Source organism: Caretta caretta, chromosome 2 (assembly GCF_965140235.1).
Source record: "Caretta caretta isolate rCarCar2 chromosome 2, rCarCar1.hap1, whole genome shotgun sequence".
In the NCBI taxonomy this organism is placed as follows: Eukaryota; Metazoa; Chordata; order Testudines; family Cheloniidae; genus Caretta; species Caretta caretta.
The window spans coordinates 36,883,821-36,904,927 of record NC_134207.1 but is presented as its reverse complement, the minus strand read 5'-3'; the positions used below and the strand labels follow the sequence as shown (position 1 = coordinate 36,904,927).

General features: G+C 48.8%; 1 protein-coding gene across 2 annotated transcripts; it reads left to right on the top strand.

The window, feature by feature from the left end:
- The first annotated feature begins 9,599 nt into the window (after positions 1-9,599).
- CTHRC1 (collagen triple helix repeat containing 1) lies at positions 9,600-20,191 on the top strand. Of its 2 annotated transcripts, none has more exons than XM_048841458.2 (4): positions 9,600-9,835; positions 14,297-14,518; positions 16,740-16,956; positions 18,459-20,191. In XM_048841458.2, exons 1-4 carry the CDS (start codon positions 9,704-9,706, stop codon positions 18,599-18,601), a joined length of 714 nt encoding a protein of 237 aa, XP_048697415.1. In that variant the 5' UTR covers positions 9,600-9,703; the 3' UTR covers positions 18,602-20,191. The 2 variants fall into 2 exon arrangements, with proteins under 2 accessions (XP_048697415.1, XP_074981119.1); XM_075125018.1 differs by lacking the exon at positions 9,600-9,835 and adding an exon at positions 10,752-11,513.
- The last annotated feature ends 916 nt before the right edge of the window (positions 20,192-21,107 follow it).

The window sequence follows — 21,107 nt, the reverse complement described above, 5'->3', positions numbered from 1 at the left end:
ATGGTCAGAATAGTTCTCTTTGGCCTTAAAATCTATCTATATTACTTGATTGAATTTCATGCAATCGGAGTATTACAGCTAAACCTGCACAATGATGACTGTCCTCAGATGTACAAATAGGGAGCATTTAAATAAGTAAAAAATCACATCCCATGCAGAATGTCAGAGAATAGGGGTCAGACTGGATTAGGTTTGGGAGTATGTCTACCTTCATTTCTTCCAGATGGCAATCCAGAACGGCAGACAAATGAGTACTGTGGATTTTACAGCAGACATACTTATCGGAACTTGCAGCATCTCCTACACTATTCCTTGCTGACTCACTTTTCTCGCTCAATGCTCAAAAACATCCAAAGGTCATTAAATAAATAGAGTGCATGCTACAATGAGTCAAAACAGTCAATTCCTTCACTAGAAAAAAGTTCTCAGGGCTGTCCTCATAGTAAGGAAAAGTTTGTGTAAGAGTTAGTGGTTTTAGATCTCAAGGGTCTCAAAAATAGATGAGGATAACACAGTTCACAATGGAAACATTTACTTCAACCATGGATGGAAATATTATTAAGCATTATTTAATGCCATAAATGTACATAGCTGGTCCAGATAAGTGGTAGTCCCAAGTCATTACTATCTGTTAGCTGTTGTTTGGCCATTGTGAAGTGAGTTGGAAGTTTCAGTCCACTTCCCAGTGGACCATACCTCACAAAATCACCACCCCATTTGGCACTGACTGTAATTAGCAGGGCACTATATAAATACAAGGCGTGCTGAGAGAGACTATGCAGACTGTCATATGAGGTCCCAGCTTTGTTTCTTCACTGGAGCCCCTGACAAGCTGATGCTTCCTGGAGACATTTCAGCCAGCCTGGACCCTGGGAGAATGACTGAGTGACACACACACACACACACTCACTCTCTCTCTTTGTGATGGTTGTTCTTGCATGAAAATAAAGCACAGAGACTCCCAGGAGCAATATCCAAACACAGGGGGCACTGAGTATCTAAATGAATTTCAACTGGTGGGATAAACCAGGTAGAGGGTAGCCATGAGGGGAAATGCCTACCCCCAACATACTAAATCCGCTTTGGCAGACTGTGTGGAGGAGACTTCTTGACCAATGGTTGGCAAGGCACTGCAACAACATACTGTTGAGTACGTAAGGCTTGACAACGCACAAAAGATGTCAATGGCTATCCACGGCAGCTAATGAAGTTCCCAGTCTTTGTGACCTTTCATGCTGCTGGTCTTTGACTTCAGCAGCTGAGAGAGTGAGATGCAACGGTCTTCTCACTTAAAAAGTCTCGCACACAGGCATTCACACATATAAATACAAAATAGTAATATGGAATATTTCATCCTTGTGGAAACCTTACCTCTATAATCCTACTCAGGCTGATGTCTGCATGGGTTAGCTCTCAAGTAACTGTCTGACTCTTCCAGTCCTAATGAGTGGCAACATATAACATAATTTATTTTGGATTGATTTTATTTCTAATATGACTTCATAATAAAGTATTATTTTAATTAATGCAATGTGAGATTAATTATATTGGTTGTAGTTCTTAGTATTTTGGCATTTCCTTGAGCACGAGATCAAAAGTACTAAGTGGGAGGCAGTATAATGTTATCTCATAAAAGTCTAATTTTCTACTGCTGGGAAAAAGAATTTTGTGTCCTCTACGCTCCACACCTGTTAAAATGAAATAGATCCTGTCATCTATACATTTATATTTAGATAGGATTTTCAAAAGTAATGATACTCATGCCACAGTTGGGAATCTTTGCTGTAGCTAAAATAGCATCATTCCGCCTTCTATAAAATTGTTCTGTGAGTTCCTGGAAAAAAAGCTCCTTAACCAGAAAGATACTAACTGTAAAACAAGGCCTCAAAGGTTTAAAAGGAGGGTTATAATAGAGGGATCTCCAGGGTTGTCAGACAAATGATGAATAATGGATGAGATATGAAAAGTATAAAGCATCTTCCAAATATAGGCCTACTTGACAATTTTCTGTATTAATCTATTTTCTGTATGGCAGCCGTATTGACTCACAAGACAGTAACAACTCCATAAATCTATTTTTAAAATGGTGTCTAAATATGAATTTGCATAAGATTTTTGACATTATCTTTGGTAGACCATTCCTATTTTCAGAATTAGTTCATTAATACTATTGTATGTTTTTAGTTGAATGGCACAGACAAGGGCGGCAGAGCCTGACCAAAATTTGGGGGGGGGAGGGTTCCCCACCCCTGGCCCCCCTCTTCTGCCCCTGGGGTTTTCAGAACCCCCAACAGTGGTAACTTAACTGTTTCACTCCAGGCGGTGTCAGGAATAAATCAATAGGAACACAGCAATTCTGTCTGATTAAGAATTAAATGCAAGTAAGTGTGCTTTTGTCTAATACTGCAGTTTATCATATTTAAGCACACACAGACATAAGCAATAGGTTTAGAACATCCCAGATATTTATCTAACATCTGGAACGGTACTGAGTAATTAACAGCAGGTTTGCAGTGGCCAGTTGCTCACCCACCAAGGAGAAAAGGTGTCAGGAAAAATGTCTTTCAAAATGGCTTCAGAGGACTGCTCCAAAGTACACTATATTAGCTAATTTTTTACAATTAACTTCTGCAAAACACATAGGTTATAATTAGGGATACAATTATGTCACCAAGGCCATGGATGTCACGGAATCCATGACTTCCAGAGACCTCCGTGACATTTTTTGCCCTGGGGCTGAACTGCTGTCAGCAGGCAGCCCCGCAGTTCTCAGCCGCTGCTGTCAGAGGCCCCCACCACCATGTAGTAGTGAAATTTCAGCTGGGCTCCCCGCAGCTACCCAGCTGCAGCAGTTAGCAGGAGCCCCCCCCCCCCCAGCAGCCTACCCGTGGCAAGCAGTGGGGGAGGGCAGGCAGGGATTGGAGCCTGCAGCAGCCCAGCCACTGTGGGTGCTGGACCCCCCTCTCTTCCCATTTTGTCAGGGATAATTTTAATAAAAATTATGGACAGGTCACGGGCTTCAGTGAATTTTTGTTTATTGCCTGTGACCTGTCCATGATTTTTACTGAAAATATCTGTGACAAAATCTGAGCCTTAGTTATAATGACCCCCACTGAGTTATTACTTTTCCTAACTTTCAGTAAACTTCTCGTATCAGAGGAGCCCAGACTCAAGGTTTTCCAACCACCAAGGTTTTTCGTTTCACTTGTTTACTTGTCTGTCCCCTCCTCCCATTCTGATTAGCAGAAGCTGTTAACTAGTTTTGACCTTGCTTCTGAAAGCCTGTCTTTAAATTAACCCTTAATTATGTGGTGTTTTGTTTCACTACTACATGGCGGCTGAATGCACATAATATGGGTGCAATTCGCTTAATTACATTCTGGAGTATACACACCCCTTAAATCCAGGGCAACACCCCCGGCCAAGCCAGAAGCCAGAGCAGGCCAGGAGCTGCGGACTCTCCATCTGCCTGGGGTGGGGAGGGTTGAGAGCAGCCCCTAGCCCATGTCCCTGCCCCATGGGCCCTCATAGTGTAGCCCCACACCTGCCCATGTGGCTCTCATCATGGCAATGCTGTGGCCCCCCCCAGCCGCAGCTGGTTCCAGGTAAGAGCTGCACGTGAGCAGCTGTGGCTGGAGGCTGCTCTCGACCACACTCTACCCCGGGCAGGTGGAGGGTCCGCTGCGCCCCACAGCTGCCGGCCTGGCCGGAGGGGTGGGGTGGGGCAGGGCCTCACGGGGGAAGAAGAGGGGCAGGGGCAGAGCCCCTGACAAAAAATGGACATGCCAGGCCCATCCACTTTCAAAAAAGTGGGAGGGCCATGGCCTCCTGACACCCCTTATTCTGGCTCCACTGGGCACAGACGACACAGTTGTCTGATTTCATGTGAGGGGCTGTAGGTCTTATGGCACAGCTGGTCCAGTTGCATGATTCCATGTGAAGGACTTCTAGTTGTGTGGCACAAATAGTGCAGTTACCTGACTCCGTGAGTGGGGGGGGGGGTACCTGTGTGTGGCACCGATGGGACAGTTGTAGGACTCCATGTGAAGGGTTTTGGTTGTGTGGTGCAAACGGTTCAGCTGTCTGATTCCACGTGAGGCGGCTGTCTGTTGCATGGCACAGGTGGAACAGTTGTCTGACTCCAGGGAAGGGGGCTGTGTGGCACAGGCAGTACAGTTGTCTGACTCCAGAGAAGGGGGCTTTGAGGCACGGGCACTACAGTTGACCTCAGGGAAGGGGGCTACGTGGCACAGGTGGTAGACTTGCATGTTGTCAATGCTAAGGGTCAGTGGCACAGGCAGTACAGTTGACTCCAGGGAAGGGGGCTGTGTGGCACAGGTGAAACAGTTGTCTCACTCCAGGGAAGGAAGCTGTATGACACAGGCAGTACAGTTGTATGTTGTCAGTGTGAAGGGTCAGTGGCACAGGCGGTACAGTTGACTCCCGTGAAGGGGGATGCATGGCACAGGCGATACAGTTGACTGCAGGGAAGAGGGTTCTGTGGCTGAGGCGATACTGTCGTCTGACCCCAGGGAAGGGGGCTGTGTGGCACAGGCAGGACAGTTGTACTTTGCCATTGCTAAGGGCCCGTGGCGCAGGCGGTACACTTGTAGGGTGCCCGTGCTAAGGGCCCGGGGCGCAGGCGGTACGCTTGTACGGTGCCCGTGCTAAGGGCCCAGGGCACAGGCGGTACGCTTGTACGGTGCCCGTGCTAAGGGCCCGGGGCACAGGCGGTACGGTTCTACGGTGCCCGTGCTAAGGGCCCGGGGCACAGGCGGTACGGTTGTACGGTGCCCGTGCTAAGGGCCCGGGGCACAGGCGGTACGGTTGTACGGTGCCCGTGCTAAGGGCCCGGGGCACAGGCGGTACGGTTGTACGGTGCCCGTACTAAGGGCCCGTGGCACAGGCGGTACGCTTGTAGGTTGCCTGTGCTAAGGGCCCGTGGCGCAGGCGGTACGCTTGTACGGTGCCCGTGCTAAGGGCCCGTGGCGCAGGCGGTACGCTTGTAGGGTGCCCGTGCTAAGGGCCCCTGGCGCAGGCGGTACGGTTGTACGGTGCCCGTGCTAAGGGCACATGGCACAGGAGGTACGGTTGTACGGTGCCCGTGCTAAGGGCCCGTGGCGCAGGCAGTACGGTTGTACGGTGTCCGTGCTAAGGGCCCGGGGCGCAGGCGGTACGGTTGTACGGTGCCCGTGCTAAGGGCCCGGGACGCAGGCGGTACGGTTGTACGGTGCCCGTGCTAAGGGCCCGGGGCGCAGGCGGTACGGTTCTACGGTGCCCGTGCTAAGGGCCCCTGGCGCAGGCGGTACGGTTGTACGGTGCCCGTGCTAAGGGCCCCTGGCGCAGGCGGTACGGTTGTACGGTGCCCGTGCTAAGGGCCCGGGGCACAGGCGGTACGGTTGTACGGTGCCCGTGCTAAGGGCCCGGGACGCAGGCGGTACGGTTGTACGGTGCCCGTGCTAAGGGCCCGGGACGCAGGCGGTACGGTTGTACGGTGCCCGTGCTAAGGGCCCGGGGCGCAGGCGGTACGGTGGTACGGTGCCCGTGCTAAGGGCCCGGGGCGCAGGCGGTACGCTTGTAGGTTGCCCGTGCTATGGGCCCCTGGCGCAGGCGGTACGCTTGTAGGTTGCCCGTGCTATGGGCCCCTGGCGCAGGCGGTACGGTTGTACGGTGCCCGTGCTATGGGCCCCTGGCGCAGGCGGTACGGTTGTACGGTGCCCGTGCTAAGGGCCCGGGGCGCAGGCGGTACGGTTGTACGGTGTCCGTGCTGAGGGCCCCTGGCGCAGGCGGTACGATTGTACGGTGCCCGTGCTAAGGGCTCGGGGTGCAGGCGGTACGGTTGTACGGTGTCCGTGCTAAGGGCCCGGGGCGCAGGCGGTACGCTTGTAGGTTGCCCGTGCTAAGGGCCCGGGGCGCAGGCGGTACGCTTGTACGGTTCCCGTGCTAAGGGCCCGGGGCGCAGGCGGTACGCTTGTACGGTGTCCGTGCTGAGGGCCCCTGGCGCAGGCGGTACGGTTGTACGGTGCCCGTGCTAAGGGCCCGGGGCGCAGGCGGTACGGTTGTACGGTGCCCGTGCTAAGGGCCCGGGGCGAAGGCGGTACGGTGGTACGGTGCCCGTGCTAAGGGCCCGGGGCGCAGGCGGTACGCTTGTAGGTTGCCCGTGCTATGGGCCCCTGGCGCAGGCGGTACGCTTGTAGGTTGCCCGTGCTATGGGCCCCTGGCGCAGGCGGTACGGTTGTACGGTGCCCGTGCTAAGGGCCCGGGGCGCAGGCGGTACGGTTGTACGGTGTCCGTGCTGAGGGCCCCTGGCGCAGGCGGTACGGTTGTACGGTGCCCGTGCTAAGGGCTCGGGGTGCAGGCGGTACGGTTGTACGGTGCCCGTGCTAAGGGCCCGGGGCGCAGGCGGTACGCTTGTAGGTTGCCCGTGCTAAGGGCCCGGGGCGCAGGCGGTACGCTTGTACGGTGCCCGTGCTAAGGGCCCGGGGCGCAGGCGGTACGCTTGTACGGTGTCCGTGCTGAGGGCCCCTGGCGCAGGCGGTACGGTTGTACGGTGCCCGTGCTAAGGGCTCGGGGCGCAGGCGGTACGGTTGTACGGTGCCCGTGCTAAGGGCCCGGGGCGCAGGCGGTACGCTTGTAGGTTGCCCGTGCTAAGGGCCTGGGGCGCAGGCGGTACGGTTGTACGGTGCCCGTGCTAAGGGCCCGGGGCGCAGGCGGTACGGTTGTACGGTGTCCGTGCTGAGGGCCCCTGGCGCAGGCGGTACGCTTGTACAGTGCCCGTGCTGAGGGCCCGGGGCGCAGGCGGTACGGTTGTACGGTGCCCGTGCTATGGGCCCCTGGCGCAGGCGGTACGGTTGTACGGTGCCCGTGCTAAGGGCCCGGGGCGCAGGCGGTACGGTTGTACGGTGCCCGTGCTAAGGGCCCGGGGCGGAGGCGGTACGGTTGTACGGTGCCCGTGCTAAGGGCCCGGGGCGCAGGCGGTACAGTTGTACGGTGCCCGTGCTAAGGGCCCGGGGCGCAGGCGGTACGGTTGTACGGTGCCCGTGCTGAGGGCCCGGGGCGGAGGCGGTACGGTTGTACGGTGCCCGTGCTGAGGGCCCGGGGCGGAGGCGGTACGGTTGTACGGTGCCCGTGCTAAGGGCCCGGGGCGCAGGCGGTACGGTTGTACGGTGTCCATGCTGAGGGCCCCTGGCGCAGGCGGTACGGTTGTACGGTGCCCGTGCTAAGGGCCCGGGGCACAGGCGGTACGGTTGTACGGTGTCCGTGCTGAGGGCCCCTGGCGCAGGCGGTACGGTTGTACGGTGCCCGTGTTAAGGGCTCGGGGCGCAGGCGGTACGGTTGTACGGTGCCCGTGCTAAGGGCCCGGGGCGCAGGCGGTACGCTTGTAGGTTGCCCGTGCTAAGGGCCCGGGGCGCAGGCGGTACGCTTGTACGGTGCCCGTGCTAAGGGCCCGGGGCGCAGGTGGTACGGTTGTACGGTGTCCGTGCTGAGGGCCCCTGGCGCAGGCGGTACGGTTGTACGGTGCCCGTGCTAAGGGCTCGGGGTGCAGGCGGTACGGTTGTACGGTGCCCGTGCTAAGGGCCCGGGGCGCAGGCTGTACGCTTGTAGGTTGCCCGTGCTAAGGGCCCGGGGCGCAGGCGGTACGCTTGTACGGTGCCCGTGCTAAGGGCCCGGGGCGCAGGTGGTACAGTTGTACGGTGTCCGTGCTGAGGGCCCCTGGCGCAGGCGGTACGGTTGTACGGTGCCCGTGCTAAGGGCTCGGGGCGCAGGCGGTACGGTTGTACGGTGCCCGTGCTAAGGGCCCGGGGCGCAGGCGGTACGCTTGTAGGTTGCCCGTGCTAAGGGCCCGGGGCGCAGGCGGTACGGTTGTACGGTGCCCGTGCTAAGGGCCCGGGGCGCAGGCGGTACGGTTGTACGGTGTCCGTGCTGAGGGCCCCTGGCGCAGGCGGTACGCTTGTACGGTGCCCGTGCTAAGGGCCTGGGGCGCAGGCGGTACGGTTGTACGGTGCCCGTGCTATGGGCCCCTGGCGCAGGCGGTACGGTTGTACGGTGCCCGTGCTAAGGGCCCGGGGCGCAGGCGGTACGGTTGTACGGTGCCCGTGCTAAGGGCCCGGGGCGCAGGCGGTACGGTTGTACGGTGCCCGTGCTGAGGGCCCGGGGCGGAGGCGGTACGGTTGTACGGTGCCCGTGCTGAGGGCCCGGGGCGGAGGCGGTACGGTTGTACGGTGCCCGTGCTGAGGGCCCGGGGCGGAGGCGGTACGGTTGTACGGTGCCCGTGCTGAGGGCCCGGGGCGCAGGCGGTACGGTTGTACGGTGTCCGTGCTGAGGGCCCCTGGCGCAGGCGGTACGGTTGTACGGTGCCCGTGCTGAGGGCCCGGGGCGCAGGCGGTACGGTTGTACGGTGTCCGTGCTGAGGGCCCCTGGCGCAGGCGGTACGGTTGTACGGTGCCCGTGCTGAGGGCCCGGGGCGCAGGCGGTACGGTTGTACGGTGCCCGTGCTATGGGCCCCTGGCGCAGGCGGTACGGTTGTACGGTGCCCGTGCTAAGGGCCCGGGGCGGAGGCGGTACGGTTGTACGGTGCCCGTGCTAAGGGCCCGGGGCGGAGGCGGTACGGTTGTACGGTGCCCGTGCTAAGGGCCCGGGGCGCAGGCGGTACGGTTGTACGGTGCCCGTGCTAAGGGCCCGGGGCGCAGGCGGTACGGTTGTACGGTGCCCGTGCTAAGGGCCCGGGGCGCAGGCGGTACGGTTGTACGGTGCCCGTGCTAAGGGCCCGGGGCGCAGGCGGTACGGTTGTACGGTGCCCGTGCTGAGGGCCCGGGGCGCAGGCGGTACGGTTGTACGGTGCCCGTGCTGAGGGCCCGGGGCGCAGGCGGTACGGTTGTACGGTGCCCGTGCTGAGGGCCCGGGGCGCAGGCGGTACGGTTGTACGGTGCCCGTGCTAAGGGCCCGGGCGGAGGCGGTACGGTTGTACGGTGCCCGTGCTAAGGGCCCGGGGCGCAGGCGGTACGGTTGTACGGTGCCCGTGCTAAGGGCCCGGGGCGCAGGCGGTACGGTTGTACGGTGCCCGTGCTAAGGGCCCGGGGCGCAGGCGGTACGGTTGTACGGTGCCCGTGCTGAGGGCCCGGGGCGGAGGCGGTACGGTTGTACGGTGCCCGTGCTGAGGGCCCGGGGCGGAGGCGGTACGGTTGTACGGTGCCCGTGCTAAGGGCCCGGGGCGCAGGCGGTACGGTTGTACGGTGCCCGTGCTAAGGGCCCGGGGCGCAGGCGGTACGGTTGTACGGTGCCCGTGCTAAGGGCCCGGGCGGAGGCGGTACGGTTGTACGGTGCCCGTGCTAAGGGCCCGGGGCGCAGGCGGTACGGTTGTACGGTGCCCGTGCTAAGGGCCCGTGGCACACAGCCCCGGCACACTTGCCCCGTGAGTGCCGGCTGCAGGGCGCCTGAGGCTGGGGCGGCGGTGCCGGGCGATGCGGGGGCGGGAAGCCCCGGCGGGCCTGTGGCTGTGGCCGGACGGCTCAGGCGCGGAGCTGCTGCCCTGTTACAGGATGGAAATTCCTGGCGTCCCCAGGGAGGGAGCTCAGGCTCCGGGCTGTGAAAGGCTCATTTATCCAGCGCGCTGCTGCGGGGCGCTGCAGACACTGACTAATCCCCCCGCACGCTCGCTCAGCTCCCAGCCAGCCCGGCCCCGCGCCCCCGGCAGCCCCGCACCATGCGCTCTCCGCCCGCCGCCGCCTCGCTGCTCCTGGCCGCGCTGCTGCTGCTGGTTGCCCCGCCGCTCGGGGAGTCCGAGAGCCCGAAGGGGAAGCACAAGCCGCTGCGCCAGAGGGAGGTGGTGGACGTGGTGAGTCTGCGCGCGCCGCGGAAATAGGGGATGGGAATGGAGGGGCCGGGAGCAGCGGAGGACTGTGGAGCAAGGGGTCGGGAGAGAGGGACGGAGCAATGGGGGCGAGGGAGGGGCTGCAGTGGGGCTACGAGTAGATGATGGGGGCGGTGGGGGGCTGGAGAGGGGTTAGGAGGGCTGGAGTGGGAGTCTGGGGGCGGGGGGGGGGCTTGGAGAGGGGTTAAGAGGGCTGGAGTGGGAGTCTGGGGGCAGGGGGGGCTGGAGAGGGGTTAGGAGGGCTGGAGTGGGAGTCTGGGGGCGGGGGGGCTGGAGAGGGGTTAGGAGGGCTGGAGTGGGAGTCTGGGGACGGGGGGGGCGCTTGGAGAGGGGTTAAGAGAGCTGGAGTGGGAGTCTGGGGGCGGGGGGGGGCCAGGAGAGGGGTTAAGAGGGCTGGAGTGGGAGTCTGGGGGCGGGGGGGGGGGCCAGGAGAGGGGTTAAGAGGGCTGGAGTGGGAGTCTGGGGGCAGGGGGGGCTGGAGAGGGGTTAGGAGGGTTGGAGTGGGAGTCTGGGGGCGGGGGGGGGGCTTGGAGAGGGGTTAAGAGGGCTGGAGTGGGAGTCTGGGGGCAGGGGGAGCCTGGAGAGGGGTTAAGAGGGCTGGAGTGGGAGTCTGGGGGCGGGGGGGGGCCTGGAGAGGGGTTAGGAGGGTTGAAGTGGGAGTCTGGGGGCGGGGGGGGGCCTGGAGAGGGGTTAGGAGGGCTGGAGTGGAAGTCTGGGGGGCCTGAAAAGGGTTAGGAGGGTTAGAGTGGGAGTCTCGGGGCAGAGGGGTCTGATGTGGGGGGAGCTGGTGGACAAGGTTGCGGGTGATGTTGTGGATTTGAGGTTACAGTAACAAGTGAGGAGCTGCTGGAGAATCTTCCTTGCTGCTTTCTCATTCAAAGGGTTGGAACCACCCAATCCTCTCCTTTGCTTTATCCTAGGAAGAGGCTAGAGCAGCTCTAGGGGCCAGTCTCTGCAAAGTGTCTATTGTTGGGAGAACAGCTCCCTTCTGCCAGCCAGGACAGTTCCCCTGTCCCAAACCCAGTTATAACTTGAAGACCTGACCATAGACTCAATTATGCTGGGTCATTTTTGCAGGAAGGATGAGTAATTTGATTTATCTTCTTTTCTACATTTTATTGCTCACTGATTGTGATGATGCAGGGAAATGTTTAGAATGGATTTGTCTTCATGGAAGCTATTTCTTTCCAGATGCAGACTGTGTTTCCTCAGATTTGCACATAGCAGAGTCTGTGGTTAAAGTAATACATACCCTTCTCTCCAGTCATGTCCGCATGAGGAAGCAAGGCCAAGTTAATGTGGCTGGATTGTTTCTATAAAAAAGAGTGGACTGTGAACTGCTATCCTTCCTTACTAAGACATCGCCTAGGCAAAACTGATTTTTTAAAGCCCTTATTAACTAAACTAGAATAGTAAATAAAGGACAAGATAAAGAAAAAAGGTTACTTTTAAAGTAAAGAGCCACAAAAAGCTGCAAAACTCTCATTTTATTAAATCCCACTTTCCCAAGTGTAAACAAATTCACACTGCTGCTTATACATGGCACGTTTCCAGATGCTGTTTGATTGCAACTACAAATGCACTGAAGGCTATTGAGCCATGGAAAACCAGTGGCATGGATTTTTCTTCCCTCCAGACAAAGGCAAGTCTTTGCAGGGATCCCGCACTTGTATTCACTAACACTTATATTTTTTTAGGATGGAGAGGGTGCTGCTGGTTTTGGTATGTAGCTGGCATTGTCAGCAGATGTACATTTGAAGGGTATGATCTAGGTACTTCAGTTTGAGGGCTATCACTAGTTTCAGTCCCAAAGCCACCTGTGTTCCACACAGCTTTGGTGCCATCTCACTGTCATTGTTGAACATTTTTTATATAAAAAAATAAGGAATAATGAATCTGAGGTTATGGGAAGTTAAAGGAGTGAATCCCACAGTTTAAGTTTTCTGTATGAACAAATATTTTTGTGTCCCTCATCTTGAATATTTGCCCGACACTGCATCCCATTTTTCAGCTTGGCAGGCTGAGATCTATGACACAGATAAATTAGTGGAAGTTAAGGAAATATACTTAAGTAGATGTATACTAACTGTGTCAGCTAAAATAACTTTGACACAAACTCCTTCAAAAATAGAACCAAAAACATGACAAGGGGTCGGCTTGCTTCAACAGACACAACATTGTCATTTTACAACCAGATGCTCATTCCACTTCAAAAGCAGCATACCATATGTGAAAATAATTGATCTGGTGAGTACAGATCGGTTTGGCTGAAGAGGAGACCAAAGTCCATGTAATTCTTTTGCATACGTGAGTTTCTGGGTCTGCAACAGTTTAAACCTCCCTCTCTGGAAATATTCAACATTTCTTTAATGTTAGATCAGTCTGGAGCACCCTCTTTTTGGCTAGCTCTGCCCCCTGGTGGAATCTAAAACTAAAATGTCCAGGTCAGCTAAATCGGTGGTTCTCAACCAGAGGTACATGTACCCCGTAGATATGCAGAGGTTTTCCACAAGGTACATCAACTCATCTAGATATTTGCCTAGATTTACAGCAGGCTATGTAAAAAACACTAGCAAAGTCAGTACAAACTAAACTTTTGTACAGCAATGACTTGTTTATACTGCTCTATATACTGTACACTGAAATGTAAGCACAATATTTATATTCCAGTTGATTTATTTTATAATTATATGGTAAATGAGAAAGTAAGCAATTTTTCAGTAAGTGTGCTGTGACAGTTTTGTATTTTTATGTCTGATTTTGTAATCAAGTAGTTTTTTAATTGAGATTGAGGTGAAACTTGGGGAGTACACAAGACAAATCAGACTCCTGAAAGGGATACAATAGTCGGGAAAAGTTGAGAGCTACTAAGTTAAAGCAAAGAATAGCTAAATAGCATATTTTATTTGTAAGACCATGCTTCTCACATGTTCCAGATAGTGGGCCTGATCCTGTGAAGAGATGAGTGCCCCCAACTTCTACTGAGTTCAACTTTCTTAATATTTTTCTATTCATCTGTCATATTAAAGAAATCAGAACTAGGCAACATTACAACCAGTTTCAATATTAAAGGCAAAATGTATCAAATAAATTGGTACAAGTAGTACTGTAAGAAATGAAAATGTCTTCACATAACTGTCTTGCTTATTAGTTTTGTAGGTGTCTCTGAGACCAGACTAATATTCATTGAGCCTTTTTAAGGATCTGCTCCTTGATCAAATGTTTCACTGGCATGTTCTTGTTACTGTATTTGCCAACAGTGATTCTTTCTTTTTGAATATTGTAGGAAATGTCAAAAGTTCATTATTCTGGATCTCAATTTACTTCCTTAGTAGGACTTTTCATTTTATTTATTTATTATTTGTATCACAGTGGGGCGGCCCTGTTATGCCGAGCATTATCCAAATATAGGTTAAGAGACAGTCCCTGCCCTGAAGAGTTTATAATCTAAATAGACAAGTCAGTCAAAGGGAAGGGAAGAAGGAAAATAACATACAAGCAGGAGCAATGTTATGATTTGAAAGTGTCATGTTAGTTGCATAATTCTCTTTCAATTTTGTTTTTTGTTTTTGATTAGGGTTTGGTGGGTGGGGATTAATTGAACAAAAGGAAAAAGGGAAGGAGATAAGCATGAGACAGAAGGCAAGAAAAGAGCAGGGCAGTAGGAGGTGAAGAGACTCGATGAATGGGTGAGGATTGGAATAAGCACCCAGTCAGCAGATGGGACCTAATGTTCAAGATAAAAAATGTAGGGGACATCAGCAGTGTCCAAAGGTTCCTGTTGCAGCTTCTTCTATGTCTCCTTCTCCTGGCTTTGTCTGCACCCCCAAATTGTCTCCTCCCTGGAGTTATTCCCTGGAGCTTGCATAGGTGGGGACAGGTGGAACTGCCTGGGGTCCACCCTGCACAGCTCTGTGTCCAAATAGTTTGGGGATTGAGGGCAGAGAAGAAGAGAGAGTCCCATCTGAGTTTCATCTTCCTCTCTCCCAAATGTTAAATTTACACTATTACTATCACAGTCTAGTTGGTTAAAATGTGAAAGCAAGGTGTACCATCATAGTTTGAGGCCAGCAATTGACCATATTAATATTGTAATCTGGGGAAACTTTTTTGGAAGGTAAGGGGCATGTACACTTTTCCATGCAGTTTTGTAGTTAACATATATGAATATTTCCTATTAATGAAACTACCACCCTGCATCTATCTTTGATATCCCACTAACAGCAAACTCAGCTGCCAGTTTTAACATATTCATTTAATTTTCAGTATTTGAGAGGCAATGCCATTTCTTGCCCCTCTTTCCTCACTAATAGAGGAATTTTCATGGCCTTCTATAACAGACTCCTATCTTGTACAAAGTAAGCAACACTATTTTTCAGCCTTAGAATCAATAAGCAAAGTGTGAAAAAAGGTTATGTTTTTCAGTATAATGGAATGTGTTTACAAGGACCTGGTGGTGTTCCTGGACGAGATGGAAACCCTGGAATAAATGGAATTCCTGGGACACCTGGAATCCCTGGTCGGGACGGGCTGAAAGGAGAAAAAGGAGAATGTATGCGAGAAAGCATTGAGGAGTCTTGGACACCCAACTTTAAACAGTGTTCATGGAGTGCGCTGAATTATGGCATAGATCTTGGGAAAATTGCAGTAAGTAAGCACACGTGATGTTGTAGTCTGATGTTAAAGCAACACCACAGCAGCTGTTGATGGAAACTTTCTTCAACATTCAAGGTTGATCCCAGCTAGAGTTTTAGTTCAGGCCCATTTCTATTATGTGTAATAACTGATTGGACACTCCAGGTGTCTTATTTCAGTAATAAAGCTACAGGTGAGAGAGCTGGGTTGTTCTAGGTACATACAGCAGACCCATATTCAGTTTTCCCTTTTGAAGCAGTAGAACTGGAAGCCAAGGTTTTGGGTGCATGGATTACAGAGATAACTGGCTAACCGACTGGTGAGACTTGTGCAGCATCAACAAGTCCTAACCAGTTCAACGAAAATATTGTATCCTTAGTTCAGGCCTCTGAGTATGAGATTTTAAAGTAAGAAAAAAAAATAGGTATGGAAGATGACCAGAAAGAAAAAAAAAAAAAATTCCCAACCCCCTAGGAGCAACACACCAAGCCTGAGATTGGTAGGCCTACTTTGTTTAAGTAATACAGTTGCAGTCACAGTGTGAGAACCAATTCAATAGATACAATAAATATCTAATTTCCATTTACTTTAGAACTGCCCCTTAATGGGCCCAAGCAGCAAGTTATTCAGCATTGGGTAGGTGGAGGGGCACAATTAAAAATTCAACTGAAAATGTTTTCGACTAAATTTTATAGACTATCATATTAAGAGTCTTGCAGTTTTCATGAAAACAGTGTCTTGTGACTGCAAAATCCAGAAAGCCCCTAAGTGATGAAGAGAGAAATCATAAAATTATATTATGTAGGGATTCAGGTTTTAAACACATCCCTTGTTAAGTCACCGGTTTTAATCATGATTTTAACCAGCAAGCAGGAAACTTTGATTTCAAGAATTGATTTGAGTCTTGTTTTGCATTTATACTTTTGAGTTACTTTCCTAAAGAAAAGTTGATTCTCATTGGTGGGTAACCATAAAACATGTTGATTGGCAACTAAATGTAGCATTTACATGAAATTTGATACTTCTTTTTGCTAACCACACCTATATATATTTATTTAAGAAATTATTCTGCATAATTTACATTTATTCAGATTTTTAATTTTTACATCAGAAAATAATGAATGGTGTATTTATTTACTAGATGATTGTGGAGTTTTTTTACTTGTGATTTATTTTAAGCTTGACTTGAATGAAAATGGGAGTTCAAGTAAAAATACATACACAGCATTTTAATGTTTTATTAGTGAAATAAAACTAAAATGTGGAGGATACATGAGGAAAAAAAATTATCAAAACATGATTTGCATTTAAAACTGAGTTACGAAATTAGCTGTAGTTGTTGAATTGAAGTGATTGTTTCTGGTCACCCCGTCCTTCAAGATTTTAGAACTAGGAAATCTCATCCTCTCACACCTAGTTTTTATTCATAGATTGGAAAAGGAAAACAGGTTTCCTGAAACTTTTTCAACTCCCAATCAGTTTCTGAACTTTGAATGAACAAGTCATTGAACTAACTGAATAAACTGTAATGAAGAAAATATTCTCTCTGTACCTGCAGAAGAGGCTACTGTTGTGTCAGGCTCGTTTAACACCTCAGGAAACTCTCGTGTCCATGTGCTGAGCCAGTGGTTTGATGTTCTTTAAAACTTTGGTAGCAAATATGTAGAACTTATTAAAATCACTTAAATATAGTTAATGAAGGCTTTAACATAACTTGTCATTTTAAATGTATTTTAAAAAGCAAATATTTAAAATTTAGAAAATCTGGTTTAAATAATCCCTATTAAAACTTCTTTAAAAAACCTAATTTATCCACCTTGTACAGCACCAAGATAACCCTGCATCTTTCCATCAACCTCTTCTGGCTAACATTTTGTGTGGAGTATGGACTGGCTTGAGAGAGCTGGTAACACTCTCCTTACCTGCAAGGAAGGAGAGTGTTGGGAAAGAAAGAAGAGAGAAAGGAAAGCCCCAAAGATATTTAGATACCTAACTTGACAGCATACATTGTCTCATATTAAAATATAGGATCTCAACATTCCCCCATCCTCTGGTGTGTTTGAAACACTGATCAGTATTTTGGGGCACTGACTTACTTGTCAGGTGCTAGTTTTTAATAAAAGGAGCAGGGGAATGAATGGGGAGAACAGAGAAGGTGATTAATGTATTCTCAAAAGAATTAGTGAAGTGGGTTCAAAAGCCACAGCCAACAATTTATTCTTATTTTCCTTAGGAATGTACATTCACAAAGATGCGCTCTAACAGTGCTCTAAGAGTTCTCTTCAGTGGATCACTTCGACTCAAATGCAAAAATGCATGCTGCCAGCGGTGGTATTTTACATTTAATGGAGCCGAATGTTCTGGGCCACTTCCTATTGAAGCCATAATTTATTTAGACCAAGGAAGCCCAGAGCTGAATTCAACTATTAATATACATCGCACTTCTTCAGGTATGTATGTCAAAGCCATGTATTTAGGAATGGAGTTCAAGATAAGGATGCAGTTAACAAGTGACATGGGGAACCTCATAAGGACATCTATTTAGAAGTCTAGGGTCCATAAAGGGGAGGCAGAGAGGGACAGTTGCTAGCTGATTTTTCCCACCTGTGTCAAAATTTAGTATAAGTATTAAAAATACAGTAACTCTAGTTTTTCTTGTGGATTTGGGTTTGCTGCCACTCTATTTTTACGGTTTTACTAGCTTTAGTCATACTTTAAGTAAATTCAAGAAGTTAGAGATGAAGAGACTTACCTTATCCAGCCCAACCCATTGAGCTTTGATAGGTTTCTATTAAACAACTACTGCTGCTTCAAATTAGGATGAAAAATGGCATGTGTGACACTATGCCCAACTGCAGTATAACTAAATAGCACTAGTGCTTTGGTGAAACTGGGATACCACCTTCTAAGCAGGCAGTTTATGTATTGGACCTGTGTTGTCTTTTGTGCAGTTATTTGTATCAGGTATGGAATTGCATGCAATATTCTTGGGCAGACTAATTTCTGCTGGAGTTTCCAACACAAACCCATCTTCACCAGTGAGACCTATCACGTTAAAAGCTAAACCAAACCATATTCGGAACAATTAGTTGTCCACATCTTATATGATGCCCTCTTCTAAGAAAAGGGCAAATCACAACAACAGTTCTTGTTCAATATCAAAAGATGATGATATAGGGAAAATGGGAGTAACAACTGAAATATACTTACACCATATGTCCCCCTTAATACCTTGAATTATAGACATATGCTGAGAGAAATTGTATATAAAACCAAAGGCTTGCAACATCTAACTTACCAGATGTTGTAGCATAGAGAATATTCACCACAGCGCAGCAGAATAGGCTAGAAGATTTCACAGGAGAACAACTGCTGCTTGTAACAGGCCTAAGATCATGGGAAGCTAGCAGCTCAGCTTTTTGCCTATGACAGAAGGCCTCTGACTCTGTCTCTCTTCCCCCGGGGTAATATTTCTCTAAAGTAACAAGAAAATCCATGAAATCTCACTTGTGTGGCCATAGTAGGCCTTTCCGTGAAGTATCAGAATGGGTTTTCCACCACTCTACTCATGTCTCCCATTAGTACTGCCACTACAGTGGAGACTGTTGAAAAAATGGACAGAAATAAGGAACTGTGTATGGTTAAAAACTATTCCTATAGATTATCATAAAATTAAATTACTTTTAAAACTTTGTATTATGGTTTAAAAAACATTTGGCTGCAGATAGTTTCTACCAAGGCCATGGTACCCTGGAAGACAATGTTCTCCCCCCCTAAAGATTTAAACATTAACAACTTAGTAACCTTACCTAATGCAGTTTCTGTAGAGAGAGTTGCACTGAACTGCTGTTCTTTGGCATGTTAACTATATAAATCAGGATATGGAAAAAAAATCAGTGAAATAAATGATACTGATTATTTGAAATAAGATACAATGTTTGTCTTTAAACAGTGGAAGGACTTTGTGAAGGAATCAGCGCTGGGTTGGTGGATGTTGCTATCTGGGTTGGTACTTGTGCAGATTACCCAAGAGGTGATGCTTCTACTGGATGGAATTCAGTCTCTCGTATCGTCATTGAAGAGCTGCCGAAATAGAAGTTTCTTCCAAACCTCCTTATAACCCATCGTTCCAAAGCCCCCATATCAATTTTTTATACACGTTTTGTACAATTTACTTTGAAATTGAATAGTTCTCTGGAGCTTTGTAAGCATCTGGCCAGAATACACAAGCTTGCTTACAAGCACCCAGGTCGAATTTTTCCAGCTGAACTGTTTAACATGTAGCCACATCACTGTTAAACACACCTGGCAAGTTCTTCTACCATATAATTTTAGAACAAATATTAGAAACAAGTTTGTCCAGTTTTATTATCATTTGGACTGAATATTTATCACCCTTGTAAAAACTGTAGATTAAATCTTTTTATATCTGTTCAATAAATAAGACCTTTTACAAAAAGAGGCAAAAATCTAGGCTATTTTATTGTCAGCAAAATGCAAAGGGTTTTACTTTTTACATGGCTATTATGAAACAGGTGTATTAGAGTAGCTTGACGGACATGAAAGTAACATCTGTGGAGAAAATACTATACTTTATTCATTTTAGACTTCAAGAATCTTATTTAAAAGGATCAAATCATATTATACGAACCTGATTGTACTACTGTAGCACTAGATTATTCAACTTTACTATAGTTCTACTGTAGATTCAACTCCCATTGATATTAGTGAGAGTTGGATCCAGGACAATAATAAGCATAAAATATCTCATTTTAAAAGATTAAGTTTTTAGCATACCATTTTGGCTTTTTCCCCACTAAGTTAAATAACTCATTAAGAGGTTCTCAACACCCAATTTATTTTTAGTATGAAAGTCAGTTTCACTGAAGAAGACTAATAATGGTGAATATATTGGATAATTTTACTACAACAAATGTTGATTTACCTTAATTATTAAGGTATTTCATTTCCCCAACAAACTAGTTTATTTCAGAGTCTTCTTAGCCAGTCACCATGTATCACCTTGGTGCTAAGATAATTATAAATCAGCAGCACAAAAGTATGAAGTGCGTTACACATTAATAGAAATGGAGAAAATAAATAAGGGTAGGCTCAAATGCCTCACTCTGTATGGCCTTCAGAATAGTTTGCAAGTGTTGGAAGCAATCACGCTACAAAGGTGATGTGTTCAGTCTCATAAGACTAGATAAAATGATCATGTTGATCATTCAGCATGTCTCATAGCTAACTGTAGCATTTTAAGTATTCACTCCAAAATGCAGCTGTCAAGTGACAGTACCAACAAAAGTAGGGCTCTTAAATTTTTACAACGTAAAAAAAAGTTAAGTGGTTAGAAAGAACTCAAATTTTGCACTGAAGAGCCAAACCAAAGGAAAAGTCACAAAGCATGTATAACATGCGAAAGTGTAATGACTAATTTTCCCTAGAATTAAAAAGAAAAAATCCTGCACAGCTTAGATTCACGTTTTAACTTTTTTAAAAGAAATACTTTGGCTCAGCCAGGTTCTGAAGAGAATATACAATACATATTTCTTTAAGATTGTCACAGCATTTCCCTCTCAAATTTCTACCTCCATTTTGCAGTAAGTTGGTACTATATAAACGAACCTAAAGCTAGGAGGGCTGTCAGGCTCTTCTACCTGGAAATATCATCAGTGCTGCTGCTGAAGTCCAGCAAGCTATACAGCTGATAGATCTCCCCAGAACTTTGTTCATTGCCACTGTCTTCATGGGATTTCAAAGTATATTCTGATCTTCGAGTGGTTAACACCACAATGCCCTATTGAATTAGTCCTACATATTATGTACTTGATATGTTCTTAAATAAAAACCTCATAAGGCACACAAAGTTAACAACTGCATTATACAGAGATGTTAAGCTTCGTAATTCACATGGTGGCCTTAGAGTAAGTTCAGTTATCATTCAAATGTAAATATAAAAAATGCCTATATAACAAAGAAGGCTAGCTAATGGAACCCTAACAGTATCCCATCTCCGCTGAATGCCAACAATTTCATAATTTAGACATTTATGTTCTCAGGTCTGTGTGAGTGGGAGTAGAAATGGGTTATTTATTATTTGTATTACTGTAGCACCTGGGAGCTCTAGTCACAGACCTGGACCCCACAATGCTATGTGTCGTACAAACACAGAACAAAGATAGTCCCTGCCCCAAGAAGCTTAGTTATTAAAGCCTTAAACATGCACAAAAGATTACCCAAGAAGGCAGTCAGATTAGTCAATTGAAACAAACATTCCTCTCAATATCAAGCTACTCTTCAAATGGTTGAATTAAGAATGCTCAACATTTTAACGTTTGCAATGTCCTAAATTCCAGGGTCATAAAATGAAATCAATTCCTCAGCTCCAAATTAATTCTTATGTATAAGGAACTTGTCATAAGTTACGTTAGCTTACTATGAAAGGATGAGCTTCCGGAATAATCAATTTCCTAAGCAATAAAAAAGGTAAACCAGTTGCCTGGCTTCAAGTTATTTAACTTACAGGCTGAATAATTCTTGTATTTACATTTATTAACTCCTGACTCTCATTTGATACTTTATACAAAACAATTGAATG